Source organism: Drosophila arizonae, chromosome 4, assembly GCF_054131065.1.
Source record: "Drosophila arizonae isolate 15081-1271.41 chromosome 4, UAZ_ARI_1.0, whole genome shotgun sequence".
NCBI lineage: Eukaryota > Metazoa > Arthropoda > Insecta > Diptera > Drosophilidae > Drosophila > Drosophila arizonae.
The window spans coordinates 9,403,426-9,420,537 of record NC_142924.1 but is presented as its reverse complement, the minus strand read 5'-3'; the positions used below and the strand labels follow the sequence as shown (position 1 = coordinate 9,420,537).

The 17,112-nt window shown below is 43.8% G+C and overlaps 3 protein-coding genes across 10 annotated transcripts; 1 reads left to right on the top strand and 2 right to left on the bottom strand.

The window, feature by feature from the left end:
• Positions 1–214: 214 nt before the first annotated feature.
• On the bottom strand, positions 215–12,116 carry Myo61F (unconventional myosin 61F). 6 transcript variants are annotated; one of them, XM_089469057.1, is made up of 8 exons: positions 5,825–5,904; positions 4,850–5,204; positions 3,870–4,014; positions 3,505–3,620; positions 2,982–3,444; positions 658–2,921; positions 495–594; positions 215–428 (listed from the first exon to the last, which is right to left on the bottom strand). In XM_089469057.1, the coding sequence occupies exons 2-8, from the start codon at positions 4,855–4,857 to the stop codon at positions 414–416; spliced, it is 3,111 nt and encodes a 1,036-aa protein (XP_089325183.1). In that variant the 5' UTR covers positions 4,858–5,204; positions 5,825–5,904; the 3' UTR covers positions 215–413. The 6 variants fall into 6 exon arrangements, with proteins under 6 accessions (XP_089325183.1, XP_089325185.1, XP_089325186.1 ...); XM_089469059.1 differs by lacking the exons at positions 4,850–5,204; positions 5,825–5,904 and adding an exon at positions 11,828–12,116; XM_089469060.1 differs by lacking the exons at positions 4,850–5,204; positions 5,825–5,904 and adding an exon at positions 11,872–12,116.
• LOC108612273 (uncharacterized) lies at positions 7,438–8,495 on the top strand. Of its 2 annotated transcripts, XM_089469062.1 has the most exons (3): positions 7,438–7,561; positions 7,618–7,791; positions 7,885–8,495. In XM_089469062.1, exons 1-3 carry the CDS (start codon positions 7,453–7,455, stop codon positions 8,433–8,435), a joined length of 834 nt encoding a protein of 277 aa, XP_089325188.1. In that variant the 5' UTR covers positions 7,438–7,452; the 3' UTR covers positions 8,436–8,495. The 2 variants fall into 2 exon arrangements, with proteins under 2 accessions (XP_089325188.1, XP_017860638.1); XM_018005149.2 differs by having other exon boundaries at positions 7,618–8,495.
• A 279-nt stretch (positions 12,117–12,395) lies between the features above and the next one.
• On the bottom strand, positions 12,396–17,110 carry Herc4 (HECT and RLD domain containing E3 ubiquitin ligase 4). 2 transcript variants are annotated; one of them, XM_018007610.2, is made up of 12 exons: positions 16,971–17,110; positions 16,434–16,794; positions 16,188–16,365; positions 15,819–16,055; positions 15,037–15,763; positions 14,717–14,978; positions 14,331–14,654; positions 13,971–14,261; positions 13,316–13,911; positions 13,035–13,260; positions 12,865–12,978; positions 12,396–12,802 (listed from the first exon to the last, which is right to left on the bottom strand). In XM_018007610.2, exons 2-12 carry the CDS (start codon positions 16,500–16,502, stop codon positions 12,650–12,652), a joined length of 3,177 nt encoding a protein of 1,058 aa, XP_017863099.1. In that variant the 5' UTR covers positions 16,503–16,794; positions 16,971–17,110; the 3' UTR covers positions 12,396–12,649. The 2 variants fall into 2 exon arrangements, with proteins under 2 accessions (XP_017863099.1, XP_017863100.1); XM_018007611.2 differs by lacking the exon at positions 16,971–17,110 and having other exon boundaries at positions 16,203–16,365; positions 16,434–16,964.
• Between the last annotated feature and the right edge of the window lie 2 nt (positions 17,111–17,112).

The following is a 17,112-nucleotide window of genomic DNA, read 5'->3' as shown; positions in this document are numbered from 1 at the left end:
CATAGTTAAAGCATGTAAACATATGTAACAGAGTGTTAAAGTTAAATTTGGCCTAATAGACCTCTATACGGGGACCTATAAAGTGCTTGACGTTGATGCAGCTAAATCGATATCAGTATTTGTTTTGAAAAAGAAATAGATAAGATAAAATAGACACACCTTGAGTTACGTCAGCATGCAATAACCATCATAAGGCAATTAAACGCTTTTAGGATTTATATAAACAATATTTATATGTTTAATTGGGAACATAAGTACATATAGCATATTGTATAAATATGTATCCCAATCAGAAGTACGTTGCCTCATTACAGTAACAAAATACAAAAATACAATATATATAAATTACAGGAATATTATAACAGAACAATTGTCGTTTGATTTAAAGCCATTTTGGTAGTTTATTAAATTCCTTATTGACCAGCAATCTGCATGTGAAAAGAACCAGATTATTAAAGTCTATCAAGATTATGGTTATTTTACTCTCTACTTACAACAACTAGATGGCCGCTCTTATCACGCATAACGCCGGGCTCGGCTCCTGTTTGCAGCTCTATGACACCACCCTTGCCCTTAACCACATTGTGTTCCAGTCTGAAAGGGAATAAATAAAGTTAATAAATAGAGTCTAGACTCTAAGGTTTCTTTGCCACTTACGAAGCTCTGTCCACGATGGAGACAATATCGGCTGTGCCCACGGTGTCGATGATGTAGATGCTAAACTCGATGATGTGTGGAATGATTAGAATCAGATCGCCTTTATCCTTTTTCAGCTCCAGCGGTATCCGAATGACCATGAGGTCATCGTTGTGGTTCGTCAGCGTGAAGTCGATCTTCTCGAGGGGCAGGCGATGCTTCTGCTTGTAGCTCTTGCCATCCAGCACGTAGACAGCCTTGTTGCTCAGCAGTATAAAGCGCTCTCGAGACTTGTAGCCGTGTCTATCGAACTTCGTGCAGGCTGATTGGTATTTAAGTTGCTCGCTGCCAAAGGTGCTGGCCACGAAGTCATTCACGCGCTGTATGTGCTCCTGGCTGATGCGATCGCTCTGGAACCAGGCGGGCACACTGCTGGCATAGTTGTTTTTCTTGCCCTTGAACACCTTCTCGGCCAAAACCTTTAGCTCGAACTGGCGCTTGCGCTGCGGCGTCAGCTTCTGGCGATAGATGCGTGCTAGGTGCAGACGATGCAGGCGATGCAGATAGGTTGACGCCTCCTGGCAGTGGCCAGGCGCTGGGGGCCAGCTCTTGTCGAGCACCTTGGTGGGTAGCTCCTTGGCCAGACGCAGCAGCCACATTCGTTTGGCATTGGCAATGAAGTCATCGTTAAAGCCATTGGGCGGATCGTTGCGCGTGATGAAGCCCTTGATGAAGGCGCGGATCTTGTCCGCTGCCTCGCGACGCTGCTTGGCGGCCTGCTGGGCCAGACGCCGGCGGCAGTAACTCTGCAGAATGATCACCTGGGCGCGCAGCTTCAAATACTTGCGACGCTGCACCAGACCCTTCCAATGGGCCTGAATGATGGCAGCGACGTCGTGCTTTTTCGCCTGGTAGGCGTCCTCCGTGTCGAAGAGTGTGCGTGGCCAGCGTATGAAGAGTTTCGTCTCACCCATCTTGTATTGGTCACTATTATAGCCCAGATCCTTGACGAGCTGCTGGACGCCACCCTTGGCGCCACCAGAACCCTTGTAGTTGGGCCACGTGGACTTGCTGAGGCACTTGTAGCGCTCCAGGAACAGCTCGTAGCTGCGCCTATAGGCAAAGCCAGCACGACGCACGCGCAGATTCTCCATCAGGCCCAGATACTTGACCTGATGCAACACCAGCTGATCATCGAAGATGCCCGGCGACTGCAGATCGTTGGGCTTGATGCAACGTATATAGCTGGGCTCCTTGCACATCAATATGTCCATCAGATTGTTCAGCGAGCACTTGAACTGTGAGATGGCTGTGTCGGGTCGCTTCTTGCTGCTCAGCTCGGACTCTGGGAAACAGGAGCGGACAATGTTGTTGCCCGACTTGCTCAGCGTTTCCTTGAGATCACGGAACAGCAAATCGTTGTTCTTATCCAAGAAACCATTCACGCTGTAGGTCACCTCGCCGGCGTAGTGCACCAGCCGGAACTCGTCGCGTCCCATGATCTTTTGTACATGAATCGGTGCCTTCTCGTGGCACACGTAATGACGATGCTCCGCCAGCTTCTGGGTGAGCTTGTCGAGGAAGGTACGATCGGTAGGCTCTCCCGGCCGCAGGCACTCCTCATCCAGTATGGAAATAATACCCTTATGCTTCTCCTCAATCAGGTTGCAAATGACCTTGTTGTCGAAATACTCCACTGGTATCCACTCGATGCCCTCCCTCCTGTACTCATCCTGCTCCGATTTTAGAGTCAACTCAATGAATAGCTGCTGCAGCTTCTCATTACAGAAGTTGATGCAGAACTGCTCAAAGTTGTTCGTCTTGAAGATCTCGAAGCCATAGATATCCAAAATGCCCATGACATTGTTGCGGGCTCCGCGCGTTTCCTTCGCCTGCAGCGAAATGTTGAGGCGCTGCACCAGCCAGGAGAAGAGGCGATCGTAGACGGCTTTAGCCAACGCATCTCTGGCATAGATGGCCAGCTCCTGATTCAACGGCGAGGTAACCACATCGCCTCGTGCATCAATAGTGCGATGGGTCAGGGCGGCGCCCAATTCGCTGGCATTGACGCCGAGCAGACGGGAGACAGTGACCACCAAATCCCGACTGTCCACCTGGGCATTGCCCTCCACCTCGTTGAAGCCAATGTTGCCCAGGTGCAATATGCTCGCCACAATGGCAAAGATCTCGCGCTGCTCATCCGCACTGAAATCAATCACGCTCAATGCCTGCTGTACCTGCTTGAAGTTGTCCACATCATCGATGCTCTTCACGCTGCCCTTGGCCTGATGAGATAGAGACAATTAGAGGAAAGCTCTTTAAGCTGTGATTGCTTGCTAGCTTACGCCATCGGTCAGATAGTTGTAGCTCTCCAGCGTGCGCTCCAGGTGGAGCTCCTGCAGCAGTGTGGCATCTGCGCCCGCCAGCAGCTGATAGAAGATGTGGAAGTTACGCTCACCGGGCGTTTGGGCCACCACGCGCGACTTCTCCAGCAAATAGTTGAGGATGTTGCCGCCAATGGGCGTGCCTTTGTAGTCGAACTGAATGTCCATGTATTTGCCGAAGCGGGAGGAGTTGTCGTTGCGGTTCGTCTTGGCATTGCCAAAAGCCTCCAGCACTGGATTGCTCTTCAGCAGCTTATCCTTGACGCCCTCCACCGTGCTCTGATGGCCAGAGCAGGCGGCAATGTACTGCAGCACCTTCTTGGAGGCCTCCGTCTTGCCGGAGCCACTCTCGCCCGAGATGAGCACGCACTGGCCGCGATTCTCCTCGATCAGTGAGCGGAAAGCGTTGTCCGTCACAGCGAAGCTAGAGATTATATACGGATTAAATCTGATAGTCTAGTCCCGGTTAGCATTTGCCACTTACATGTGGGGTGGCATCTCATAGAAGTGCTTATTCCTGTACTCCTTGATGTGGGCCTCTGAGTAGATGGGCAGCTGCTTGTAGGGATTCACAGAGATCAGCACCTGGCCAATGTAGGTCTGTAAAGAAATACGAAATGTTTAGTAAAAAAAAACTCGGGAACTTTATGGACAACATTAACATTTGAAATTTCTTACACAGATCCAGCATCCGGTCTAAATATTGAGTTCAATATTTTAGAGGATGCGTGGTAAGAGTTACGAAATAGAAATGCAGATAGAGATAGAGATAATAGAGAAATTATGTGACAGAAAGACAGAAGGAAAGAGAGAGGGGGCAAGAAATGACATCGCATACGTAAAACTTACATAGATGAGGTTCTCTTGGAAACGCTTCTTCAGATTATCAATAAATGCAGCCTCGCTCTCATAGTTCTCGAGCAGCACAAAGTCCTGAACGCCCGCACGATCGCGTTCGTGCAAACCCGTCTCCATGTTGGGTAATGGTTTATTGCTAGAAGTCGAAAAAGTTAAGATCAAGATTAGTTAAGATTATACCAAAATCTGAGATCGCTTAAGTGTTGTATGTAAATTTCTGGGAAACATTTTCAAGTGCCCTTGTATTAGGCACACGTAAAGAACGGTTTCTAGCCAAGAGACCTGAGGTCTATTTAATCACCTGGTTTTTAGTAGGGTGCGATTATAAAAGAACACAATCAATGGCTAATTGATAAGATTTCTTGTGTAAAGAATTTATAGCTCCACAGGTAATAAGGAAAACTAAGCTAATACTATTTCACACAAATATTACATAGGAATATATAAAAAATAAAATATAATATTGATGGATATTTTTAGATATATTGTTCATTGAGTGGACAGCATTTATAGCCATAATTGTATTTATAGAGCTGAAGTAGACTAGGTGCAATTAGCATTCTGCTCTTATCAACGTCATATATCATATCACTAGAAATGCCTGGGTTATTGGGTCTAGAGTTTATTTGGTCTTGCGGCTGCCAACGAATCTAAGAGCGTCGATTACGCAATGGTTCTATTTGCTCTCATTCTCGATTCCATTGTCGAATTATGTATACCCCTTATAAATATATATGTATATATATAGATATCAAGTGAATTGGCAAAGGGTATATACATAGGTAGGTGCGGTTGCTCTTTGACGGAAATTATTAAGCGATTGGCCCGATATTGATAGCATGATGTAAGCATTTTAAATTCGCGAATTGACACAGTGATGGGCTGCACTTGGAGTGGGTTCTTAATAGATAAGCACGAAAACACGAACAACAGCGCCAATTGTTGGCCTAGATAAGTCGCAATTGTTGTACCTGGCCATTGTGTTGGGTTGTTCTGTATCCTTATGAACCGATTAGACACTCTTTACTCTCAGCACTCAGCACATATTCCGCACATCAACGACTGCGCTGGCAAACTAACACAATCCGCCGTTGGCAATAGAGTTTTAACCATCAATATTCAATTGCCATCGTAGTCGGCGCCGTCGGAGCAGCTTGTTTGCCAGTTATCAACGATTTAGCTACACGGAGAGCACTTCCCAAGAGCCGCAATGGCCCAATCAGCCGCGATTAGATAGTGCGTTTGCCTTTTGCCAGCTCTTTGTGAGCAATTCACATATATTTATATATATTCTTGTGGATATACATATATATATCTATAGAAAATCTGTGGAGAGTTGCGGGTGAAGATGAGTCAGTATATGACACAATGGTGAGTGCAAAACAAACTCAGCTGCGGCTGATAAAATATGCTAAAATCAACGCAGTGTTAACTGTGAAAATCTCACTTTGTAAACACAGCATGAGACACAAATGTAAGCTCTAATCAAAAAGACAAAAGATAATATAGATTTTAATTCTTAGTGATCGATGAGCAGATAAAGCTCGCATGGTATAAACTCGAAATCAGTTTTGATGATGAGTTGCACTCAAAGCAAAGAAAAGATCTGTTCAGAGTAAGTAAGGTAGACTCAAAGTTTTTGATCGAAATCAAATGCTGACGATTTAGATTTCAACAGATAACAACCACTGAGATCGTAACGATCTACGATAGACTTCGAATCGAATAGATGAAATTAAACAAAAATAAGATCAGACAGCGATCACTTCACTCTTATCTCTGACAATCTATGTAGAATTACTGGGATCGTAGACGATCGACAGTAGAGTGGGAATCAGTTCGAATCAAAAAGAATATATATATCGAATCTTAGTTATTGCTTGATCAGCGATCTTTATAGAGTTAGGCAGGTAAATCGCGAGCCAATGACTCAGAGTAAAACACACTTCTAATCAAAGCAAACTCAATAGCTGACAAAAATATTTAAATACTGCGAACGCCGTAGGGTGATCACGTTGCGAGTGCCTCGCAAACACTGGAAAATTGTATTGCAAATGTCTGAGCTGCACATTAAGTAATTAGTTCGATTGCCGTAGGCGCCATCAGTGAAACTGCAGCGCGACATTTGGTCCATTTAACGCTCTTATCAGTCATTGAGTGCACAGTTTGTACTACAATCGATTGGTTCAATGCGGCCTTTGTTTCGCTGGAGCTATTTGCACTTGCCAGCTCCAGGCCAATGCATGTTTAGCTAATTACACAATGGCTTTGATATGTGCACATAAGTACATACAAATTCATATATATGTACATGTTTCATAGCCATATCCAAGCACAACTGAAGCAATAATATTTGATATATTTGTCACATATTTGGTTAAGTGCACGTTATTGGCTGAGTTCTGTGATATGCTAGCAACTGAAATGCATTAAAGAAATAGTAGAGTAGTTCGGGCATGATAAAGAGCATATAGACTTATAGAGTAATTCGAGCATATGCAAGTTTATAAACTGAGCCAAATCGAATCGCAACCCGGTCGTTCAATGTTGTCAATTTATGACTCTTTGAAAAGATATAGTTCTTGCAAGTCATGTGACTATCATTCCAATATTGTTTAGAAAAAACATTTCTCGTAGCCTAACGACACCTTCAAATAGTTCGTTTTCTTATCTGCCCCAGCTTACTCTCCTGATTTCTCTGGAAATCCCCCATCCACTCTTAGCTCTTATCAATTCCCATTTGAGTAAAATTACATTGCTGCCTGAAGTTATGCCGCACTTTTGCTTTAAGAACATTCTTGATGTCAACGACACTTGCTTGGGTAGTTTCTTCTTTATATTTTTGGTGCCGGCTTTATGTACACCCAAAATTCCTTACGCAAATCATGTAGACGAAAGAGCTCTGAACTGGTTTGTGAGCCATTAATCTGATATTGACCCCAGTGGGAAAACTCGCCAGCGGGCACGAGGGTCAATTATAAACTGGCTATAAAACTAAAACAAGCCAAATGGCTCTAGCCAGGCGTGACCGACTAGCTAGATACCCTACCTTATAGCTATCTATGTAAAAAAGAGAACTCCAGTTGAAATTTCTCTCTTTTGGATCGATGATCGGAGAGACCGATACTCCTGTATAAACTTATGTCTTCTCTTGCCTTTTGGAAGTAGTTTCCCAAAACTCTCATACCCTTTACACACTTATTCACTGGGCTTAAGGTACAACATAAAAAGAAACTCAACTCAACAAATGACGTAATTTGTATGGCGAATGGGCTATTGAACTCCGCTGAACTATACGAGAGCAGCGTCTGATCGCTCAGCGGCGATCACTTGAGTGCATTCAGTTTCAAGTTTGACAGAAGACACCAAAATTCTTAATTCATATGCAAATTAGAGTCTGATCTTATTGGCCACATCAACTAGAGAACGGTCCAGATCAGGTAACTAAGAATAGAAGTGGACAGAGAGAAAGCAAATGGTGGGCAGCTTAAATTGGGGTCTCTGCTTTGATTTGGGAAATAGATGCATCAAATATTCTAATGAGAAAACCGTTAGCATAGAAAACCCATAAAAGATGCACTTTGCAGCTGCTCGGGCTGGGTATATAAAGGTGCAGCCGTTGCATCCAAGTCATATTCCCTCAGTGATCATGGAACACAGAGCATCATCAATACTCTGGATAGGTGAGTATCAGGAACTACTGGCAGGTTGATCTCGAATGAAAGTCTTCTATTTGCAGTGCTTTTCTCGTTGCTGGGCAGCGCGTTCACCTTCCAGGAGAAGTCGCCCCAAGCGCAGCCGCATCTAAAGCAACCGCAGCAGGTACTCAGTGGCAGTGGCAGCGGCAGTGGCAATGTGGAGGACTCCGTCGGGACGACTCGCAACATTGATGAGCAACAATTAACATCCATCGGTAAGGCTGGCTTTGGAAAGTTTTTTGGCTCCAGCTCGAAGACTACAGCCAAACCGACAGTACAACATCAACACAATTACTATTATACTTCAGAGGACAGCCAGCATCCTCGCCAGAACGGTCCACAAGGTTATCCCTGGGGTGGTTATCATACTCATCCGCCTCCGCAGCGCCCCTGGGTGCCGCCGTATAGTCAATGGCCCTATGGCTATCCCTATGGTTATCCTGGCATTCCCGGCGTTCCTGGCACTCCTGGCATTCCTGGCACTCCCGGCGTTCCTGGCAATCCCAGCGTCCCTGGCGTTCCCGGCTATCCTGGTCCACCTGCTTCTGGTTATCCTGGTTATCCTGGCTATCATGGCTATCCCGGCTATCCCGGCGTCCCGCGCTATCCTAACTATCCTGTTTATCCCGGCTATCCCAGCTATCCCGGCTACCCGATCTATCCTGGTTACCCTGGTTACCCTGGTTATCCATGGTATCGCAACTCTGAAAACGAAGAGCCCGAGGAATCCCAAGCGCAGCAAGAAGTCGTTCAGCGGTCCGTTCCCGCCAGCTATCAGGCACGCGTCTTGGCCGCCACGAGCAAGTCAAATAGCAATGTCTTGCCTCTCTACCAGCTGCTCAATCTGGCTCGCGTTTAAGCCTTGACTATGAATTGAAACTCACTCAGCAAATAAAAGAACATTTTCGAATCATTCAAACTGAGCTTTTGCTTAAGAATATTCCAGTAATTGAAGATTGCAAGATCAACAGAAATGGGAGAGTATGCAAACTCACAATAAAAGCAAAACAAACATCGAGAGTTACAATCTCGAGAAATAAGTATGATAATATAACATATCCAGCCGGTACTGTGTGAGTTATGCCAGCGGCAAATCGCGTCAATGGCCCCCACTTGGCGACCGTTGAATCGCTTCGCTCTTAATGATCGTTAACTCCTCAAATATTGAGTAAAAAAAAAAACGCCTGAAACGCCTTCGTTCGATTCGATGAATATATGAAAACGAAAAGCAAACAAAAAACTTGGGATACAATCTCGACATGCTGACTCACAGCATTGTCCACTGACGCATAATAATTTTTTGGATCAGCGGCGACAACAACAACAACAAAAACAACAACAATTGATTCAAACATATTTTGCAAGTTATTTGGTGACTGATGTTGAACGCAATTTCAAACGCAAAAAAAAGCTGTTTAAGAAATACAACGAACAAAAACTTCACATTTACCTCTTATTTTAATGGCCCACAAAAAACTGAAGAAAGAAACCAGACTTTTTTCAAGTCTACACGAATTGCAGTACTCGTTGGCTTCTTCTTTTTCTGTTTCTTCCACGAAAAAACGCCTTAGTTGACACTTTGCTTGGACCGATTCGGTAATCTTAAACACGTTCTCTTTCGACCGATCGCCGTTTCGACAATGGAGCGCAAGTTCTTCAGTTTAAGGTGTCGAAAAAAAATATAATATATGGTTGGGAAAAGCTTTACAGCTGTGCTGTGCTGTACGTGGTATAAATTGTCGGGCCAATCTAATTTTATGATAACTGTTATGGTTTTTTCCTCGGAATAACTAACTGAACTAGAGCTCTATAAATTTTTTGAATCAAATTTGCCTGAGGACTATTTTAGAGCATATTAAGTTGATATTAAAATACACTACCCAGTATGTAAGACATGTTGTCATCTGAAGTAATCTTTTTCTTTAAGTTTATTGTCTCAGCCACGAATCTCACTCTCAGTTTTCATAAAGCCATCAAACAGATAAGCTGAGGAGCGTAGCAAGACACGTTTCTATTGCAAATATGTTTTATTTATGTTTAGAGGGTATAACATATGTCGCGCTGACCTCGATCACGAACACGTTCGTTTCGTATCTGGCTGGCAGAGCTTAGGGGCTGACTCATTATGTGGACACACAGGCCACATGCAATATCTTATCGGATGTGTTTGCTCGGTGCGAATAAAAGGAAACTCGAGCCCATAAAATGCAATTTTTCAAGTGCTTGGATTAAGCAAAGAATGGCAGAATGGCAGAATTCTGCAAAAAGCATATTCAGTTGCTATAGAAGAACCAGCTCGAAGTATTGAATGAAATATTTCAAGTACATTCACTGTGTATAGAAGTTGATAAATTGAAGTTACATTTATAAATTAAATGGAAAGATATTACGACTTAAGAGTATGCTGAAGAGTTAATCTAAAAGGAATGTGAAGGGAATGCTTTGTGGTTTTTAAAAGAAAAAGAACTTTTACTAGATGATGTAATGCTTACAGTTAGTCTAAATGGAAGATCAACAAAAGACATTCAGACTTTATGCACCCATAAGTAATTCCCAATTTCTCTTAACAGTTTACCAATCACACTGTACAATTACTAAAGCACCCAGTATGCGCCTCCAGGCACTCCACGTTATCAATAAAATTTTTAGTCAATAGATAACGTTGCGTTGTTCCGATAAATAAACGCTTAACTTACATTTTGGTCATAAAACAAAAAAATTTGGCAATTTGAAAGACAAATCAACTGCTGATAAATCAAAGAGGGCAAGCTGCCACACCCACACGCCCGCACACGTAGATGAGTGAGTGGTGCACATGACAAAGTTCGTTAATTGTTAACGTCTCTTGGTGGAATTATCACAATTAACCAAACTAAAATGCGTGCAATTCGTTTTATTTGTTTCCCTTCTTTTGGAGTCTTTGTTGGTTTCTTTGGCTTTTCATTTTTGATTTGGACCTCGCTCATTGTTCAGATTTCTATGCAAGAGAATTACATCATTTCCATTAGAAGAACTGGCCAAAAACTTGGTTTGGCTTCTGTGTGTTGCGCTGGCTGACATTGAACGTAACGCTCCATGGAGCCACAAGGGAGTCTATTATATACACAACTGTATTTGGCAAAAAGACAAAAAAAAAAAAAACACACACACAACAAAGAGGGGGAAATACGCAGCTAACTAGACGATCGTAGTTAAGTGAAGCTAAGCTGCTTAACGGCTGATTGCCACAAGACACAATTGAAAAAGCTGAAATCGAAAATGGGTCAAATCAATAGACGCCATTGAAATTGAAATTGAAATGAAATCTGATACAATTATATTTATAGGGCATTGATAAGAAGGCGGAGAAGAGGGTGGGACACAAACACAGGCGTAATAACATTCAGATGCATGTCAGACTTAAGAAAACAAACTGTGGGTTTGGTGTCGATTTATCTGGAAATACATGACTTGCTCGATATATGCATATATACACTCATATAGATACATGTTGATGTCTAACAAAGTTGACCTGCTTTGTTTGTATTTGTTCCTGCTGTAAAAACTAAGCAAACAATATTCAGCTAAGCCCAGCTGCAAGAGCAGAGGAGCAACAGGAAAGACAAGCAGGCAGAGCGAAAGAGAAGAAGAGTACGTGCGTGCGCGCGTGTGTGTGTGTTTGTGTGGGCTAAAGGAAGTGTCCAGGAAGCGAAACACTCGCCTAAAAAGCAAACGGTAAATTGCTTGCGCCTGCGAGGTTAAGCTGATGAAGCAACCACCAACGAGCACATCGAGAAGAGCTGCCTGCAGCACATGGTCGTAAATGGCGCTTTATTAGACGCATATAAACATAAACCAGATTTGTGCCTCTTGTCGCTGGTGTCCAAGTTCAAATTGTGCAAAAGGAAAGAAAGTCTTGCTGCCAGCAAGATAGACTGAAACACAGATCGCGACCTGGGCAAACCGGCAGAACCGCTTTTTGACTCGATCAATTTTTTTTTTTCATTATTTTTTTTTTGTTTTTGTCTGTGTGTTTGGTGTCGTCTTCACAGCTTGCAGCACATTTGTTACATTGTGGATAGGAAAACGACAGTTGAGTATGCAAAAACTGCAGAGCTGATTAGTTGGATGCGGCTCTCAATCATTGAATGGGGCCCGCACATCCGTAATGGCCAATTAGCTGCGACAGACGGTGGCGATAAGAAGTTGGCCACTCAATATATAAATGTAGGCACGTTCAATAAATGAAAGCAAGTACATAATTTCACTCACTGTCTGGTGCAGTTGTTGTTTGAATTTCTTTTTCGATCGGTTACCGTTAGCTTGACCCGCTGCTGTCAGCAACACCAGTAGCAGCGGCAGCAGAAGCAGCAGCGACTGCGCAACGTTCCAAAAAAATTATAAAACAATCGAATAGACACTTGTTGCTTCTATGGCCGCGACACTTGTTATATCTTTTTGTTTAGCTTTGGCACGCGCTCAGAATTTCAAATCACATACAGCCAAAAAACGTTCTTGAATAATTTATGTCTTATTAGTAGCAAAGCCCCGAGTACGGCAAGCGCACCTTGCAAAAGTTAAAACCTAACTGAGCTGCGGCTGTTCATTTGCCGCCACATTTCGCACAGCCAACAACAACAACTGCTGTGAGCACTAGTGATGTGCGCGTTTTGAAAAGCTTATCGCTTATCGACTATCGACTTGTGGGCATTTTTATTGTAGGCGGCAACTCCGACTATCGAAGTGATCAAACCAAGGAGCTCCAGGGATATAGCACCATCGCCAATCACCATAAAGCGCGTTCAATTTAAATATGTATTTAATTAAAAATAAAAAATAATTATATTTGGAGCACTTTATTTACTTTGCATCTTAATTCACCAAATTTATTTATTTATTTATAACAATATACTAAAATCGTTCTATAAATCTAAACAACACAATAATATTCCAGATGATTATATCTCTGAAAAAGAAGTGGTTTAATATTGGTTTGCTATTCGTTTTTCTTTTACTTATAATCCAAGGCAAATGCAAATGTGTTTTAGACATTACGAAAAAATATCTGCACTCAATGACGCTATGATAAAATGATTAGATCAGACTAAACCCCTGAGTTTGTTGTATAGCTTGTTGCAGCTTATACTTGAGCCGTTCCTTGGTCTTATATCGTGGCAGATCCAGCAAGTTGAAACATGTATGGGCAACGGGCAGGAAGCGTTCATCAGGTGTGGGTTGCATGGCGATCTAACCGATAAGGTTACCATAAATCAGTTATAATGAATTATAAATGGTCACAGTCTCTTTACCTTGATGGCTTTCATGCCCTGTATAGGAATACGATCACTGCCTGTCAAGTAGAGCAGAAACTTTTTCTTTTCTTCCTCGGGTAGCTCGTGAAACACTTCCCAAAACCACTTCACCTAAAAACAAGCAAATTGCCTTAATTACACGATATTTTCTTGACCCAATGAATTACCGTTTCATCGCCGGACGTATAGCCCTCTTTGTACTCGCAGTTGTCTTCCAGTGCCTGCCAATCATATTCCTCGTTTCCCACTACAACAGCCATTAGTTCTTCAGGTTGAAAGATTTGGAGCACTCGGCCTGAACAAACTTTCATAAAGCCCTCGTGAAATGCACGATAGTGAAGCTCCACGGATTTGTTGAATATGAAATCAACATAGAGATTTACAAACTCTTGCCTGAAAAACTCAAATGATTAACAATAGAAAAGGAATAAATGTAATGCAACAAAACCTGTTTTCCAGTGTGACAGCAATGTTGCTCCCATTGGGCTTTAGCTCCTGAGTCTCGGCTTCGCCATAGATGTCACGTGATATTTCAAAGGTCAAATCGAAGGTTTCCTTAAAGTCATCGCCTGTATAGTCCAGCAGCGCCTGCATGGAATTGGCTTCCGTTGGTGACATTTCACGCAGATCGCTAAGATCAACAGGTTTCTTTAGCAGTTTCTTATATAGTGCCAACGGAAAAGGCAGATTGATTATTGTAAAATTGTAAATGGCCAGGCCACACAGAACACCGATAAGGAAATACATATTCTCCGTCTCGAAGGTCACATCTGCGAACCACATGACGCGTGAGTCCTCAAACTCTTTGAACATTCCATATTTAGGATCGATCAGATCCTTGAGCAACAACATAAAAAACTCCTTTCGCACACCTCCAGCATCTTCGGCCTCCTCGCCATGGAATTTGATTTTCAGGGGCTTCTTGAGATCACTTTGGCTATACCGCTGTAGTTCACGTAATGAATCCTGCACCAGGTTCTCTCGCGTCACATTCAAAACAATGTACTGCGACATGTGACCGTAGTTTAGTAGATTGTAAAATGCCTGAAAGAGATGGTCGAGCGTCATTAAATTGATTATATGATTGGCTGCTAACCACCCACATTAGATAATGCGTTCGACATGGCTGAATGCATTTGGAGCGCTTGATCTGCTTGCAGCAGCGAGGTTTTAGCGGATGCATCGAACAGGAATGGATAGTTGCAAATGTTAAATTCTGCTGTCGACTCAGCCATAATCCAGCGTAAATATTCCTGCTGCACGTCCACATAATCCGTAATCTCTGGCCAGTAGAACAGCCGGAAGTTAAGTCGCGCGTCCCGATTGTCGTTCACACGACAAAGATTTGTCAAAAATCGTAGGACAGCCTCCAGATCACTGCTGTAGGGCAACAGCTAAGATACGTATTTGGCATTGATTAGTAAGTAGGTGAAAATGATTGGGAAATAGTTGCATACGATTACCTTCTTCTGACGCGGTTCATTGTGATTGATCACCTCAATTCCCATTTTAAAGCTGATGATGTGCATCGCCACATGCAAAAAATTAATGACCATTTGCTCAAAGTATTCAGACGGCGTTTGAGCCCACCATTTCTCTAACACCTTGCGTGGATTCTCAGTCAGTTTGAAGATGGCTTGGGCGAACGGTACGTGCAGTGTTTTGTAGTGTTTGGAATTCACAAATTCGTGATACAATGGCAGTAACAAATAGACGCGCATGCTCTCAACGTCTGCCGGCGAGGCGACCAGCGAACCAAGAAGCTCCTTCGACAGGTTATCCCAAATCTAAAATGAAGTCAGATTATCTAGCGGTGCGTCAATGGCCATTGTAAAGCGGTTGCACGTACCACCTGCTTGATGCTTTGATTCTCCACTTTACGTAGATTATCAAAGGCCGCCTGGGCAGCCATTAAATCTATGCCATAATTGCGAACGGAGCAACCCAAGTGCCTGTCTTGGTCCAGCAGAAAAGAACCATTAAGGCAGGCCTGGCTCTTAAATATAACCTCAATGGAGTTTAATAAATCCAAATCGCTCTGATCGTCTTTTTTAATGCGTGCGCATTGTTTGGTGGCATCTGCAGTCAGCACAAGAATTTGTGTCTTGGGGCTATAAGAAAAGAGTCATGTTATTCGAATGTTTGGCATAGCAATACAAAAATTATTACGAATAGACGCGACAGTCCACGGGTGGAATTTTGTCCGCAAACATCGAGGTGGTCACTATTGACTGATCGCCGCCGGAGAAGATTTGATGAATGACAGACGCAACCTTCGCATCGTTGGACTGCAACAGGGTTGAACCACTAGGCGACACCCATGGCCCTATTACCAACTGGGGCAGATTTAGGCTTTTGGTGTTACGCGTGCCTAGCTGCCCGGAGCTGCCCAAACCGAATCCATAGATTCGTCCTCGCGAAGGCACCAGCGCCAAGGTGTGGCGATTGCCGCAGGCCACCTGGGAAATAGTGCTGCCCATCAGTTCCATGACCATACGAGGTAACATTTCATTGGAGCTAAAGCCGTGGCCCAATTGCCCATAGGCTCCAGCGCCACAGGTGAACACGCCGCCCTCGATGGTGAGAAACACAGAAAACTCATCTCCACAGGCGACAAACCGAACGCCTAGTGTCCTCAGAGTTTTCAGCTGTGTGGGATACGCACGATTCGTCTCGTCGTTCAGGCCCAGCTGTCCACAGTTGTTGCGGCCCCAACCAAACACCGCACTCGACTTTGATATAAGAAAAGAGTGATTACCGCCGCAGGCAATGGCTGACACGGGAATGCCCAGCAAGGTGGTGAGTCGCATGGGAGTGTTGCTCTGTTGGAGGTCATTAGGTGAACTGACACCCAGCTGGCCATAGAGATTGGATCCCCATGAATACAGCTCACCACCTGCAATGGCAAATAGATCGATAGAGTGGATTCTCCCGAAGTCAAATATACTTACAGCAAGTTAGAGCCAGGCTGTGATTGCTGCCGCAGGCTATTTGGACGACCGTTTTGGAGACCAAATTTCGTACTATTTTAGGCAGTTTTACAATATCTTGATCGCTGGCATGGCCCAGTTGGCCACACTCATTATCGCCCCAACTAAAGACCTGCCCCCATTCGGAGAGCGCCATCGAATGGCGGCTACCGCAGGCAATTTGCGTAATCACGTAATCCTGCAGCTCCGGTATCTGTACTGCAAGTAAACGGCCGTAAGAGCAATAAATGGCAACCGGCAATCAGGCTAACACAGAGAGCGACATGTGGAAGTTGTGATGGGAATGAGGTGTGACAAGTGTACCAACGAGAATGGAAGATTTGTACATACGAAATGGCGACATACGTGGCCTTTTGGTGGGTAGCTCATGTCCCAGTTGTGAGTAATCATTGCTACCGCATGCATACACCTTCCCGCTGGCAGTCAGAAAGAGCGTGTGCCGATGCCCACAAGCGATTTGATTCACTGCCGAGTCCGGCTTCCAGGGTATTCGGCTGGGCGTCAATATCTACCGAGTAAGCGTAAAGGCAAATTAAAGTGGGCGTGCATGTTTGTGCATTATGTACCCCTTATTACCTGTTCCTCTTCGATGCCGCCAAGACCCAACTGGCCGTGCGACGCGTTACCCCAGCAATACAATTCCATTCTGACGATCCCCTTGCCTAACCTACACTTGTGGCTTTCGTTGTGTTGTTGCTGCGGATGGCAAATCGTTTCAATAGGCTGCGCGACTTTCGCTTCCTTCTTTGTGTTCGCTGTTTCCAAGTGCGCTACCGTGCCACAGAATATTCGAGAAAGCTCCAGGGTAGTGGAAACATTCTCTGCGACCGTCCAATTTTATCTATTTTGCTGGCCTTGCTCTTGCTCCACACGCACACTCACGCATTTGGTGAAACGAAATCGGGGACTCTTATAATTGGGCCTTGTGGACCCAGAGCTGTAGATTAAAATACGGTTGGATAGTTTTAAAATAGCGCATTGAGTATGCTTGTAACCGGAATTAGGCTAAAGATTTCGACAGAAATTTCTGTTCTATAAAAAATAACAAAATATAACAAATGAAAACCGCAACAACAACAAAAGAAACCAATAAATAAAGACGACCCTGCCAACCTAGTGGAAAGCTTTAAGCACACTCATGCAGAATATAAATGTAAATTGTTATCGATATAAAACGCAAGCCTAATTTATGACATATCGAAAGAATTTTGATCAAGTGAAATGTTGTTTTTGCTTAATGACTATAGTTACACAT

What these genes read in the sequence shown, in the direction of transcription:
- Herc4 (XM_018007610.2), bottom strand. Translation starts at nt 16,502, where the DNA reads ATGGAATTGTATTGCTGGGGTAACGCGTCGCACGGCCAGTTGGGTCTT. An exon ending in GCGGCATCGAAGAGGAACAG is followed by an intron (nt 16,366 to 16,433) that starts GTAATAAGGGGT and finishes CTTACTCGGTAG; the next exon opens with ATATTGACGCCCAGCCGAAT. An exon ending in ATGAACCGCGTCAGAAGAAG is followed by an intron (nt 14,262 to 14,330) that starts GTAATCGTATGC and finishes TACGTATCTTAG; the next exon opens with CTGTTGCCCTACAGCAGTGA.
- LOC108612273 (XM_018005149.2), top strand. Translation starts at nt 7,453, where the DNA reads ATGCACTTTGCAGCTGCTCGGGCTGGGTATATAAAGGTGCAGCCGTTG. An exon ending in ATCATCAATACTCTGGATAG is followed by an intron (nt 7,562 to 7,617) that starts GTGAGTATCAGG and finishes TTCTATTTGCAG; the next exon opens with TGCTTTTCTCGTTGCTGGGC.
- Myo61F (XM_089469057.1), bottom strand. An exon ending in TCCAAGAGAACCTCATCTAT is followed by an intron (nt 3,621 to 3,869) that starts GTAAGTTTTACG and finishes ATTTCTTTACAG; the next exon opens with ACCTACATTGGCCAGGTGCT. An exon ending in TCCATCGTGGACAGAGCTTC is followed by an intron (nt 595 to 657) that starts GTAAGTGGCAAA and finishes ATTCCCTTTCAG; the next exon opens with ACTGGAACACAATGTGGTTA.